At 40.1% G+C, this 13,932-nt stretch overlaps 1 protein-coding gene across 8 annotated transcripts in view; it reads right to left on the bottom strand.

The window, feature by feature from the left end:
* The window catches only part of B3GALT1 (beta-1,3-galactosyltransferase 1), a 378,681-nt gene that overhangs the window by 143,927 nt on the left and 220,822 nt on the right, over window positions 1–13,932 (bottom strand). For 6 of the 8 annotated variants that reach the window (XR_007359151.2, XM_075117928.1, XM_075117926.1 and 3 more), the window contains one exon: window positions 3,664–3,768. Coding sequence is in view for 1 of the 8 variants with exons in the window: in XM_075117928.1 (XP_074974029.1) it covers window positions 3,664–3,768 (105 nt within the window). In the remaining 7 variants the exon portion in view is untranslated. Of the gene's footprint in view, window positions 1–3,663; window positions 3,769–8,466; window positions 8,621–13,932 lie in introns of all 8 variants that reach the window. The other 2 variants (XM_048869766.2, XM_048869767.2) reach the window with 2 other exon arrangements.

Genomic DNA, 13,932 nt, shown 5'->3' with positions numbered 1-13,932 from the left:
AATTTTTCCAGTTTGGTTGTTCATGAAGAAAATGTCATTGTCCTAATTTTCATCATTCTTTCAACTAGATGAAAATGAAATAGTTGCTGCTGTAACTGTTTAAAGGCATTTCTTTGTTTTCTGCGTGTGTTTGCTTACAACTATTGTGCCAGGGTTCTTTTTTATAAGGTCTGACTCTCCCACTTAATCACATAAGACTAGTTTTATTCTCACCTTATGGTAAATTAAAATACCACTGCCCCCATCAGTCTGAGACTGAGTCAAAACTAGAAGTCTGTCGTTTATTTATTTTTAATTCAAGAAAACATTTGAATCCCCTAAATAATATTCTGAGTAATATCTGTATGGTTTGAAATAGGAATCTGAATAGCACAAGTCTAGTCTCCACTAGTGCTGCCGGCTGCTGCTATTGACTGGTCACTATAACTATGTTCACAAATGTTCTGTCCTTTCGAGGCAATAGGGAATAGCCTACCACGGTGAAGGCATGTTCATTTGGGCTGTGTATCAAATCCTGGATTGTGCTTTGCTGTATATGAGTATGTGTCAACTTGTTTTGGTTATTTTCACAATGGAAAACCCTCATTCTACCCTGCAGTGCTACAGAACAAAAACAAAAACCTGAAAGGCAGGAGGCTGGGGGATTAAGAGCACTTTGATTGCTTTTTGCTGTTTTCTGGTATTTAGAGGCAACTACTGATTTAGGGAAAGGAGAGAGCCCTCCCGATACAGTACCTGTGCAAAGTGCCCTAACAGATTGTCAATTTGTTCACTGACATAATAAGCCATTTCTCTTCATCACTAGGCTACTGTGTGGAGTTGCAGCATTAAAACCATGTGAATGGTGGGTAGGTGCTGTAGCCTAATGTATCTGACATCAGTATGCTCAAAGGCAGTTGCAATTATACAGATTGGATTCTTGGGCACGCTTGCCTCTGATGTTTAACCCTTCCTATCTACCATCTCAAGAGATAAGTGTTCAGAAATAAGGGCCAGGATTGTCTTTAGCTGCTGAGAGTTCCAGCATGGCACTTTCTGGCTCAGTTCTGTTGCTCCATCCAGATCCTCCTCCTTCCCCTACTCCTGAGTCAGTTCAGTTCTCTTTGCTTTACTACAGGGATCCACAACCTTTGGCACGCGGCCCGCCAGAGTAAGTCCCCTGGCGGGCCGGGATGGTTTGTTTACCTGCCGTGTCCGCCGGTTCAGCCAATTGCAGCTCCCAGTGGCTGCTGTTTGCCACTTCAGGCCAATAGGGGCTGTGGGAAGTGGCGTGGGCCAAGGGATGTGCTGGCCGCCACCCCCATTGGCCTGGAACGGTGAACCACAGCCAGTGGAAGCTGCGATCGGCAGAACCTGAGGATGCATCAGGTAAACAACTGGCTCGGCCTGCCAGGGGGCTTACCCTATCCCTGCTTTACTCCATCTCAGCCCCTCTGACCACCCTCCCTTGTGACTGGCAGCTCACAGTTGCTGTCCCAGATATCAGTCAAACCATCCTTAGCCTATCTATTGTCCTTATGTGGAGGATCTGAAAGCTGAACATCTTACTTGCCCAGAGAGCACTTCTACTTGTCCTTCTGGACAACAGGATTTTCCCCAGTCTGACCTCTGAAGTGGTCAGCTGGTAGTGGACAGTTGAGCAGGGTTGGGACCTGGGGTGTATGGGAGCCACTTTGTGATTGTGGGGTACACATATTGGGTTGAAGTTTTCAGCTGTACTGTTGGCATCTAAACACTCCCATTTACCTTGGACTACATTTATTTCTGTGGTTTTTGCAACCATTAGGGCTAGAAGAAAATTAAATGAGTTTTTAGATTGGAGCTCTAATTCCAGGGAAGGGGTGGACTATGCGGCCATGGGATCACAAATATTCATGGTCCTGATCATGAGTAAATAAAGGATTGAGTTCAGGGGCTGTAGCTGTGGGTCACTGTTGCTCTCACCTGTATAAATGAGCTCTGACTTTCCATTGCAAGACTGTATTCTTTACTCAGTTACCCTGTGTAACCCCACTGAATATGGCTATGAATATTGATACCATGCAAATGTGGGGAAAAACACTGGAGGCATGGGTCCATCAAAGGCCCAGTCCTGCTCTCAGTTAAGTTAATTGGTGGCTAAACTTTCATTACAAAGGAAGCAGAACCCAAGTGAGCTGGTTTGAATACCAAATGGTTCATACTGAGTCACTCTTATTATATATACATTATGTAGATTTTTGCTTAATGAATCCATCTAGCAAAGTTAGCTTACTAATACAGAACCCCCCTCTTTAAAACTTTTCCCTCTCAAAGATATCCTTTTTGTTGGTTTTGAACTCTTTACAGTGGAAATTAATTGTGAACAGGGAAAAAGAGCTCACAAATTGCAAAAACATGTTCTTTTACTCAAACAATTGCTTTCCTGTCTAAATGCTATTTGAAATGCTATATGGAAAACTTACGCAAATGGTGTTTAAAGCTTTTATGAACTGGTCTCTTAATGGCTGTAAAAGCGATATGCTTTAAATTTCTTTTGTATGATTAATATCAGCTATTTTCCATTTACTTTCATTTTTAAGTACTCTAAACTCTTGTCATAAAATGGGGAAATGGCTTGTGTATTTAAGTCTAGTAATTCTTCTAACCTTTATGCATTTACTCATTTTTTCAAGTAGTCTACATCACAATTATAGATTTTTTTTTTAACATGAAACTTCTACAATATGTACTATTACTGGGCTTTGTTTCCATTTTTCATCTTGGAAAGTGTTTTACTTTCCCCGTTAAATACTCAGTGCATATTTTTAACTCTTTACAACATAAAAGCTTCTTTTATTTGTTGAAGGGGTAGACAATGTATAACTTTCAATTGCCAAGAATCACACAGGAGAATGCATTACTGAATTATTTGATTTTTGTATTAAATTATCTTGTACTGGAAGAAATAGGATTTCCTAACGTGACTTCTCACTTCTGTCTGAATATTGCCCTAGCAGCAAAGTTAAATAACTTAATGATATACTCTTTCAAATTGATACTTTGTTTGTAATTTCAATTATGATTCTATGTTCCTTATCAGTTGAGAGTTCTACTACAGACATAAACCAAAGATGTTCCTCTGATATTATTAGTGAAGGATTAACATATACAATGAAGCATTATCAGGGTGAATGAATTTAAAATGCCATATTCATCGAAAAGAGACTGACACAGAGATTATGGGAAATGTGGTACTATTTTTTTCCCCTTTTGGAAAGAATTAATATACACTTTAAAGCATTTTAAAATAATAAAACTAGTTGATTTTTTTTTTACATTCCTATGAATTTTTTCACCACATTGCATAAAACTATGAGCTATTACTTAAAAATCTGTTACTGGTAACTGTCAAATATCCTGTAATTCTTTTATAAAAGTGTCAGTACTTGTTGGGGAAAATATAACACCATTCAAACTGCCCCAAATAACTATTTTTACGCTTCACTATGTTGACCTCCAGGATCACAAATCATCTGTCATGCAGAGAAGCTATTAAACCAAACCAAGGAATGAAACCAGTTTCCCTTCTTGGTGGTTTAAAGGAACATTTGGTATCGAATAAGCACAGTGTTGCAACTCTGACATGCTGTTGTACAAACTTTAAAGACTTGAAAACAGTTTAAGGCATTATATAGTACTTACCATATAAAAAGCAGCAACGCGTGGAATCTATGTATGGTCCCCAAACTGTAGTCAATAGCTGATTAAAATGATGATCCTTTATGGTATTATTCTGAAGTGCATAATCTGAAATTAGAGTGCATTTATTGACAGTTACAATATTTGTTCTGTTGAAAGAAAGATTTCTCATACACATTAACCACAAAATCAATGTTTGTTGCTTCCTACAGAATACAATGACAATGATTTATTCTCAGAAAGCATTTTCAGTTGGGTAACATATACTGTGCTACATTAAGAGCTTAGACTCCATGTCATGAAACAAGATTCCAGCACACTGAGTGAAAGAAACAGATGGGAGCAAAAGAAGGACAGATGGGTAACAACAACAACAACAAAAGAAAAGGAAAGAAAAGTAGACTACAATAACCATGTTCAATACCTGTGTGTTAACTTGCATGAACCAATTTTCTTTCAGTTTATTGAAAATGTTAGCAAGGTTGGCAAATATCTGAAACCGCAGTAAGTTAGTGCACGTTAGGGAACTTTTAGTAGTCAGCTGAAGGTCCCCAAGGACACTTAGTGCTCCAGCACACTGTGCACTGCAGATTTACAGCCCAGCTTGCTGCTCAATAAGTGTTTGTGCAGACATGTTCTTAGACGGGTTCCCAGGACTGTCTAAATAACAGTGGAAGCCTCTCTAGCTCCCGAAGCAGCTCAAGATCAGGAGTGTGTAAATATGGCTTAGAAGCACATTGCAGAATCTCACCATACATGTCTACAGATCATTTACACTGCATGGCACAAGCAGGTATAGTTTGTTGCTCCACCAACATGCTTAACCCTGAGTTGTTTGAAGAAGACCAAACCCTATAGTTCAAAGGTCAGTTTCAGACTCCAATCCTACTCAGTCTTTGGCCCCTCTGGTAAGTGCTAGTCTGTTGTTTTTTATGAACTCCAGTCCCTTAGAAATTGGACTGGGATCATCAACTCAATTTCACTGCTAGACTGTTTTAGTACATCTAGAAATTACTTGGACTGACACTGATTACAGTTTGTAAAGAGCAAAAAATTATTTAAATGTTGTAATGTTAAAAACATTTGTGCAATGAGGCAAAAACATAGCTCTGCATACAATATTTTACACGTAACCAAATTGCTTACGTGATGTCTCATATTTTTGGCCAATGAGAAGTATCATAAGTTGAACACTCATCATAGGAGAAAAACTGTCTGAAAAAGGTTTGGTATATAACTTTTAGAATGAATTCTGTGATCTTTCTATGTCATACAGGGTTTATCCTTGATTTCCCTTTTAAAGTTTTTCTATAAGCATTTTGAAACAAAAATTGACTTCTTTTTCTTAATCCTTCAAAATAATAATGAATAATTGTTAACAAAACCTTCCACTAATTTAAATAGCAAGGTTTTTGCTAAACTCACAAAAACATGGAACCCAGGTAGAAGCTACCAAAGGACCCTTTATATCAATCCTATCTATATCCAGAGTAGCCACTTCAGTGCAAACAATGTGTAACCCCGATACACTGTTTTGAGAGCATCTGTCTTAAAGGATCTTATGTGGTGCACTAAGCAGGCACAATAGGAGCTAATATAAAGTGGCATGTCATGTGCAGAAAAACTACCTTGAAGAAAATATTTTTAATTAGTACCTTATCCAGTAACCTAGGATCAACAGTGAGGGCATTCAGTGAGGAAAGGGCAGGATTACCTGATTTAAATGAAAAACCTTTATTCTGTGTGCCAGGTTTGCCACTGGCATAATCACCACAACAACTGTACTCAAAGTTGGCCCTATGATGCATCTTGCTTTCATTTGAAGAAGTCAGTTCTGGCTTGTGTTTGCCCAGAAATTATACTGTATTAGAACACAACCCTGAGAAGTCATAGTAACTTTCATGATGTTAAACACATGATGTTAAACACTCAGTCCCTGTCTACTCTGAGTATTGTGTTTAACATCATGTCAGCTGGTTGTGGTTTACCATCCCTGGAGGGCATGATGCTAACTTTGTGTACACCAGGGATCAGCAACCTTTGGCATATGGCATGTCAGGGTAAGCCCCCTAGAGGGCCGGGCCGGTTTGTTTACCTGCCACATCCACAGGTTCAGCCAATTGCAGCTCCTACTGGCCATGGTTCACCGCTCCAGGTCAATGGGGGCTGCAGGAAGTGGTGCGGGCCGAGAGATGTGCTGGCTGCTGTTTCCCGCAGCCCCCATTGGCCTGGAGCAGCAAACCACGGCCAGTAGGAGCTGCGATCAGCCGAACCTGCGGATCCAGCAGGTAAACAATCATCCTGGCCTGCCGGGGAACTTACCCTATCCCTGGTGTACACTGCGCATTTAACATTGTATTAGTTACCAAGATTCCTCATGATTGCGATAGAACACAATGTAATTTATCACTGTAGACAAGCCCTTTAAGAACGTCCCCTTCCTTTCAAGTAACTTTTTGTTGGTTTGGTGGTGTTCTTAGTGCTCCATCGCGCTCTCAAGTAGAATCATAGAATCTCAAGGTTGGAAGGGGCCTCAGAAGGTCATCTAGTCCAACCCCCTGCTCAAAGCAGGACCAATCCCCAATTTTTGCCCCAGATCCCTAAATGGCCCCCTCAAGGATTGAACTCACAACCCTGGGTTTAGCAGGCCAATGCTCAAACCACTGAGCTATCCCTCCCCCCAAGTATCTTCAAAAGGAGCTGTTTTGAGAGGAGGAAAATACTAAAGGGATATTCTTCTATAAGAGTAGGATGAACCCAGCAGTATGGAGGTAGGGCAAAGCAAGAGGGGAAAATTACTTGTTTTAGTTTTATGATTGAACTAGAGCATAGATCATTGTCCCATGTTGTCTTCAAGAAGAAAACTTTTGTAAGCTAAGACCTGCTTTCTATATTGCATTGCTGAATCATGCTCAGAAACAGCTTTGAGTTTATAGAGTTAGGTAATGTGAACTGTTTTTATGAATTTTTACCATATTAATCCACATTTTTGGCTAAAGGGGCTGCCATACCTCAGGCACAATGACTACTAAGCTCTTCTGCTTCAGCTTTTCTTAGCATCTTTTGTCTCCATACTATATTTAGCCCACCTAAACCTTAGCCATTCCCCTTTCTGTATCTGGAATAAAAAGATATGAAATACCATATATCTCATAAGATGGGAAACACACTATCCAGCTTTCTTAAAACCATCTGCCCAATGCAGACAGTTAATAATCTAACCGGTGTCCAAACAGTAATGAAGTCTTTCCAATTTTTGTAGTTTAAAGATAAAGGAAAGGAATTATAACCTAATCCTTTTGAAACCACAGAATTGCTTTGGGAATGAAATCGGGACAAGAATTTACTACTGCACTTCTGGAAGCAAAAAAAAAAAAAAAAAAAAATCCCCAACCCTGGCACTGGCAGACAGTCTTAAATTTCTATCAGAAGTAATGGCCACTAATCAGATTTGCCTTAATAGATAAACCCCTCAACCCAGGAGTTCTACAGGGAAACCTGGCAGAATATAAAGTCAGGAACATCTCCAAGCAGAAGTACCTTTTCTAACTATAAGAGTGAATCTAATAGCAGTGCAAAATCCAATTGTTTCAGTCTCTAAAGGATAGACTGATACACTTAAGTGTGCTGGAGGAAGTTCCTGAAAGGGCCATGAAGCAATGGGAGCCGTGGGAGGAATTTGGGTTGATCTTGCCAAAATTCCTCCGAGGGGCTGCCAAGTATTACATCCTACTATGATAGCTACTCCATCCTTGGAGCGATGCAAAATGCTTCTCTCTATGTGCCCAGCCAGTACTGCCAGGGCCCAGCACTCACCCTACCCACTTTCAGGTAGATAGTATTTATTGTGGCACTGTAAAAGAGATGGGTCTGTACTCCCCAGCCACATTATGGCTGGGTCCAAAGCAGGGATGAGGCAATGCAAAGTTACATTGTGGCAGTAAATCTAACTTCACATGTAGTCATGAAGAAGGTACTGTCTGTCTCTGTCTAGGCCTGTGTCTAATCTTAGGCACATATACTGTTCTTTAAGAATAGTCTTGGCTTCTCTCTGTCTTTCATCGGACATTTTTTTTACTATGAATTCTGTAACTAGAGAAGTTCTAAACTATTTTGAGCTCTTCAAACTGTAGAGGAGGTGTTTTATGTCAAAAGGAAAAAGATTCAGATAGACTTCTTTGATCTGTTCTAATAATGGCTCTAAAGTAACTGACAAACATCACTGCTTTTCTTGTACAATCCCACATGAGGCTCTGCTATTAAACAGAGCCTTCATATTTAAAGATGCCTCTTTATGAAACTTTGGTTTTTACACTGGCATTATCATGCCAAAAATACTATAAAATAATCTTCTCTTTTTCAGAATTGTCTACCAAAACACGTGTGTGTGTACGCGCATCTGTGTAGTGATTGATGTATTTTACATACAGTTATCTATAATAACTCTAGGTGATACACAACTTTGTTTAGATATTTTACCTATATCCATAATTAAGTCCTCCAGCCCCAATTGAGACTCACAAATCAATCCACTTAATCCCTCTTCTCCCATGAGAGTGTTTAGCAAATGGATTATTTTTTTAAAAACTGACTTGATGGTCATAAAACTTGGGCTTTGATGGACAGAGAGAGAGAAAACATTGTAGAAATGAGAACTCTTCAGTGAAATGCCCTATTGCCAACCCTCTCCTATTATAAACTGAAAGTTGTTAGCTGAAGTGCCATGGCTACTCTTGACTGCAGCATCTTAACACAGAAAAAAGGGAAATCTCTAAGGTAGTCAAAATTCAGCCACGTGAAACTTACTGCATTTTGTAAGACGCTGGAAACCAGTGCAGTTTAGAGCATGTAGGAGTTATTTGCTTCCTTCAGGAACATCACTAAGAATGTGGCCCCTACATTCCTCACTCGATGAAGTTCTCAAGTTGACTTCAGATCTGCCGTCACAGGGAGTACAGTGCTGTAATCGAAGAGAAGCTGACAAGAGCAAGGATACAGGCTAAACCCGCAACTAAGGGGAAAAAAATCACAATCTCCTGGCCAATGAGTATACCTGACCTCTGCTGTTCTTTGAGTATCCACGAGCAGATGTGGAACCAATAAGGCTCCCTTGCTGCAAATTTGACTAGTAAAGAATGGACAAACTACTTTAGTCAAGGAAGTTGACATTGCCTCTGCTATTTCTGCCCCTTGTTTTCCTCAGTCTCCCAATGTGTTTCACATGGTCTAAGCCTCACCAGCTAGTCCTTCTGAGCTCCAATTTCAACTTAATTTTGCCAGCTTGTTTCTTTATAGGGGGCAGATTGAAGCAAGTGCATTTTATTCTCCGTACATTATATATTCTAGAGGAATAATTCATGTGTGAAGAACAAGCAAGGAAACAAAAAATACAGATGTCATTTGCATGTTTTATGTCCTTGTGTATTAAAAACTGCCTCCCGCCTTAACAACCCTCTTCATCGTTTGTGCCTTGCAAGACAGCTTCATGGATGGGCCCTGGGGATCCTCCATATTACACACTTGCTAAAAGTGGGGTCTCTGTGTTGGCCTAGTACCAACCAGTACCAAGAATATGGAGTTCTGACTTCAGGGGCTCAGTCTACACATTCAGTAGCTCCATGCTATAGGAGGCAGATGTTTTGATTGGCTGGGCTGACTGTCCAGATAACTCCTCCCACTGAACGGCCTCTCCAGAGAGTCTCTTCCAAAGCTGATAACTTGTATCTGACTAAACACTCTTTTTCATGCAATAACAATAGCAGCAAATCTGCCCAACAAGTAGAATTGTCCAACCTGACAAAAACATGTAAACTGGGTTAAACCTAAGGGTCATTGATTAAATGTAAGGACACAGTTGTCCATCAGCTCTCCCTAAAAAGGGAAAAGCCAATGATACACTAAAGAGCCATCACCTTCTGGAAGAAAGAGGTAAAAGTTCAGGGTGAGACAAATTTATGGACCCATCCCCCTACCCAGAATGAAAATTTCTGGATAAGTGAGATAAATGTTCTCATTCTGACTGTGGGGGATGCATCCATAAATTCAGTAGCAATGGGATTTTTGTAGCAGTGCATGCTGCTCACCCCCCCCCCCATTATCAATTGTTGGGTGGGCTAAAGATGAGCTACGGTTTGAACAACCTCCTGAGGAAGTCTGTCTTATAGAATGTAGTGAACATAGGCAGAGATGCCCCACAAAACCATGTATATGGTACACTGGACCTATCGGCCCATGAAGCTGCCATCGCCTTCATGGAACGGGCTTTAATCTTGAATGGGGGAGATAACCGCCTGCAAGCTTTCTGTCCTGTTGTGTATTAGAATGAACAAAGCAGACATTTTACTAAAGGCCTTTGTCCTTTTAACTATACATCTTAATTGCTTTCTGGACATCTAAGATGTGCCAAATCTTTTCTTTCAGACAGGCTGGTTTTGGCAAAAGAGAGGAGAAATATTTCCTGGGATTGGTGGAAGAAGGAAATGATCTTAAGAGATGAATGAAAGATCTGTCCATAGTAGCACCCTTTATGGAAGAAACACAATTTTGAGGGAGGACAGAGAGGGCTCCCAATTCTGACATCCTTCATGCACGTGGTGTTATGGCCACTTGAAAGATGACCTTAATTGTTAGGAAATATAGTGACACTTCTGAAAGGGGTCTGAAAAATGGATTCAAGAGTGCACTGAATATTAGGAAAGATTTCATGAGCTACCCTGTGAATAGGAGGAGGTCTGATTAGAGTGGAAGGTAGCTTTCAGGATTATTATTATTATTATTTTGCTTTGCATGTGTGCGTGATGGGATCAGATAAGTTGACCCTCAGCTACCAGAACTGTGCATGTAACCAATGCTTAAGATCTGAGTGAGTTGTACTGTAGCCTCAGAGACAGGCTTGCTTGTAAGAATTTTAGGAGCAATTTAACAGCGTTTAATCCTGTTGTACCCTCTTGATGTGTACCATAAATCAAATCTTCTGCATATTATATACTGAAAATTGGTGAGAAGCTTTCTGGACTTCAGTGGGATTCAGAATGAGTGACTGGAGTATCCTCATGTTTTTATTATAATTTTTATTATTATTATTAAATGTGACACCTCAATAACCAGGCAGTTAGGTTCAGAGATGCTGGGTTGTGATAGAACAGATGGCCCTGTGATAGAAGATCTGGAGTAGATCATAATGTTCATGGAGCAGTCACAGACATCTTGGTTTTCAGACCTCATGGAGGACATCTGGGCCAATGTGGTGTGATCAGAATCACTATAGCCTGTTGTCCGTCTCTTAGATGGCACAGGTTACCATGGCAAAATAGGGAATGCATATATCAGAGTATTTGGCCATACCTGGGAGAAGGCACTGATTCTTTTGGCTCAAGGCACAGAAGTTGTTCTTCTTGGCACTGGAACGGGATGCATAAAGATCCCAAATTGATTTCCCAAAGGTCTGGGCTACGGGCCATTATTTTCAGCAAAGTTGATTATAGAGTTTATTTTTGTCATTTGTTTTCCTAAATGTTCTCTGAGTAATAAAATATTTTTCTTTTTTCCTTTTTTTATTTTAAAGTAAAAGCAACCCCTTCCATTCCTTACGTGAAATGAGAAACACTAGGCTCATGCTGATAGAGGTCTCTGTTTCTTTGGGATTATGACAACCCTTTTAAAGGGGTTAATTCTGTACCAATTTCCACCTTACGGATATACAATATTATAAAAAACCAGAAAATTTTGACAGAGTAATTGGATATACTCCGGGGAAAACCCAACCCAGTTTTCACATCTGTATTTATGGTACTACTAGCCAAGAGAGACTCGTCACAGGTGCATTGTGGATGTGCTGAATTCTTACCACCATCTTGTGGTAGAGAGGCAGAGAGGCAACAAACTAAAAGACTGTCACATTAAGGTAACATTGGAATATGAGATACTGTACTTGGGTAAGGGTATATGTTCCCTCATCTGTACTCCTTTCTATCACAATGCCACTGCATGCTCCTTAAAGAACATGTTTACTTTTCCTTTCATTAACATCTTTGTGTGTGAAAATGTTTCCAACTAGATAGTTCTGAATTTGTTTCTCCTTAACTTCACTGTTGGAATTAGTGGTTACACTGGGATTCTGCCTTGAAAATTCATGGGCAAACTCTAGATAACGAGACACAAAACACTGTTTAACTGGGGCTCTTGATGCCATCATTCTTGGTCTCTTGAAAGATGCCCCCCTACTGCTCTAAGTTATTTTTAAATGCTATTTAAAAATCTTAAATAAATTGAAATAAAAAAGGCCCTGGATAGCTGCTTCTCCTGCTGGCACTGATTCTTCTTATTGAAATTATATCCTTTTCCCTAGGAAGAAAGGAAGTGTACAGGCCTGAGGCAGGATTTAACATTTTAAAGCCATGTCTAAAAGCAGTTTAGATCAGTTGGCAAAGGCTGAGGGAAAGCTGGAACAAAAAGTGGTGGGAGGATGGGATGAAGAGAAGAGCAAACAAACCAGAGCATGAAAAATAATAGCAAGGGAGTAGTTGAAAGGAGAGAACGCTGGGGCCAGGGGGAGAGAGCTGAGAGGGAATCAATGGCCAACATCAGTTAGAAAGAAGCACAAGTGGGAGTGGGGAGGGGGAAGGGAATGAATAAGAGGTAGAGAAGGGGAAGAGCAGGAAAGAGTAGTAAGGAAAGCAAGAGGGAGATAAATTGTGAGGATAATTAGAAGACAAAAGGTGCCAGATCAAGGAGGTGGAAGGGAAAATAAGATCTGGTTTTTAGAGTCTCATTTTTCTTCTAAGAATAAACCTTCCTCAGCAGCATTTGTGGTAAGGCAGTATACAATTCACTGGGAAGTATGGCAGGCTTTTACAGATAAGCTTGGATCTCATCTCCTATAGGGAGCATAGGATGGCTGTAGGCAAAAAACAAAACAAAACAAAACAAAAAAAACATGAGAGACTTCTTTACTGTCAATATTTTAAAAAGTCATTATTTGCCCAGATTAATTTTACTTTCTCGACCACCAAGTAAGCCATTTTCTGATGAGGCACTTAGTTTTGCATTCCCCTCTTTTGCTATACTGCTGTTATTAGGCAGGAGTAACTTGGCAGCCATTCTGCAGAACACTCAGTAATGCAAGATGGGGTCTCCTTACAGAACCTGTGTTCAGGATGTCACTGGGATAGAAGAAACTAATGTAGAATGGCTGTTCTACATTCAGAATTGGATATTTTGTACCTGCCTCTATTTTTTAGCAGAAAGTGCATTTACTAGACACAGGCCAAAGTCTGTCTCATATACTCCTCATGCTACCTGATCATCATTAGGGAAGTCAGTCGTCATTAATGCTCAAACCTGCTAAAAAAACGAACTGAAGTATTCAAAATCATTTCCCCAAACTTCACCGCTTTCTCCTTCTGCAGTGTTCTGAAGGTCTTATTACATACTGCAGTCTTTTCAAAGGAGAGAAATTCAGTGGCAGGAGTTCAAAATTCTAGGTGCTAAAAGACACCTGTAAAAATACCTTGTGTATACACTTTAGTAAACATTGCCTGATCCAGAGTAGGACCCCATTTTCATGCAATTCCTGTCAGGAAAAAAACCTGAAGAAAATGGCTTACTTGGTGGTCGAGAAAGAAAAGTAAAATTAATCTGGGCAAATAATGACTTTTTAAGATATTAACAGTAAAGAAGTCTCTCATGCTTTTTTTTTTTTTTTTTTTTTTTTTTGCCTACAGCCATCCTACGCTCCCTAAAGGAGATGATTTTACCTGTAAAAGCCTGCCATACTTCCCAGTGAATTATATACTGCTTTACCACAAATGCTGCTGAGGCAGGTTTATTCTTAGAAGAAAAATGAGACTCTAAAAACCAGATCTTACTTTCCCTTCCACCTCCTTGATCTGGCACCTTTTGTCTTCTAATTATCCTCACAATTTATCTCCCTCTTGCTTTCCTTACTACTCTTTCCTGCTCTTCCCCTTCTCTACCTCTTATTCATTCCCTTCCCCCTCCCCACTCCCACTTGTGCTTCTTTCTAACTGATGTTGGCCATCAATTCCCTCTCAGCTCTCTCCCCCTGGCCCCAGCGTTCTCTCTTTTCAGCTACTCCCTTGCTATTATTTTTCATGCTTTGGTTTGTTTGCTCTTCTCTTCATCCCATCCTCCCACCACTTTTTGCTCCTGCTCTCCCTCAGCCTTTGCCATTTTTTTTTCATTCCCACATGCTTGTATATAAGGGTCCAAGTATTCAGAAAGCTCAAGACTTACCATTACAGAGAGCTGGGC

Source organism: Caretta caretta, chromosome 11 (genome assembly GCF_965140235.1).
Source record: "Caretta caretta isolate rCarCar2 chromosome 11, rCarCar1.hap1, whole genome shotgun sequence".
Lineage (NCBI taxonomy): Eukaryota > Metazoa > Chordata > Testudines > Cheloniidae > Caretta > Caretta caretta.
Note: the sequence above shows the minus strand (reverse complement) of the source record. Positions and strands in the feature narration are given on the sequence as shown.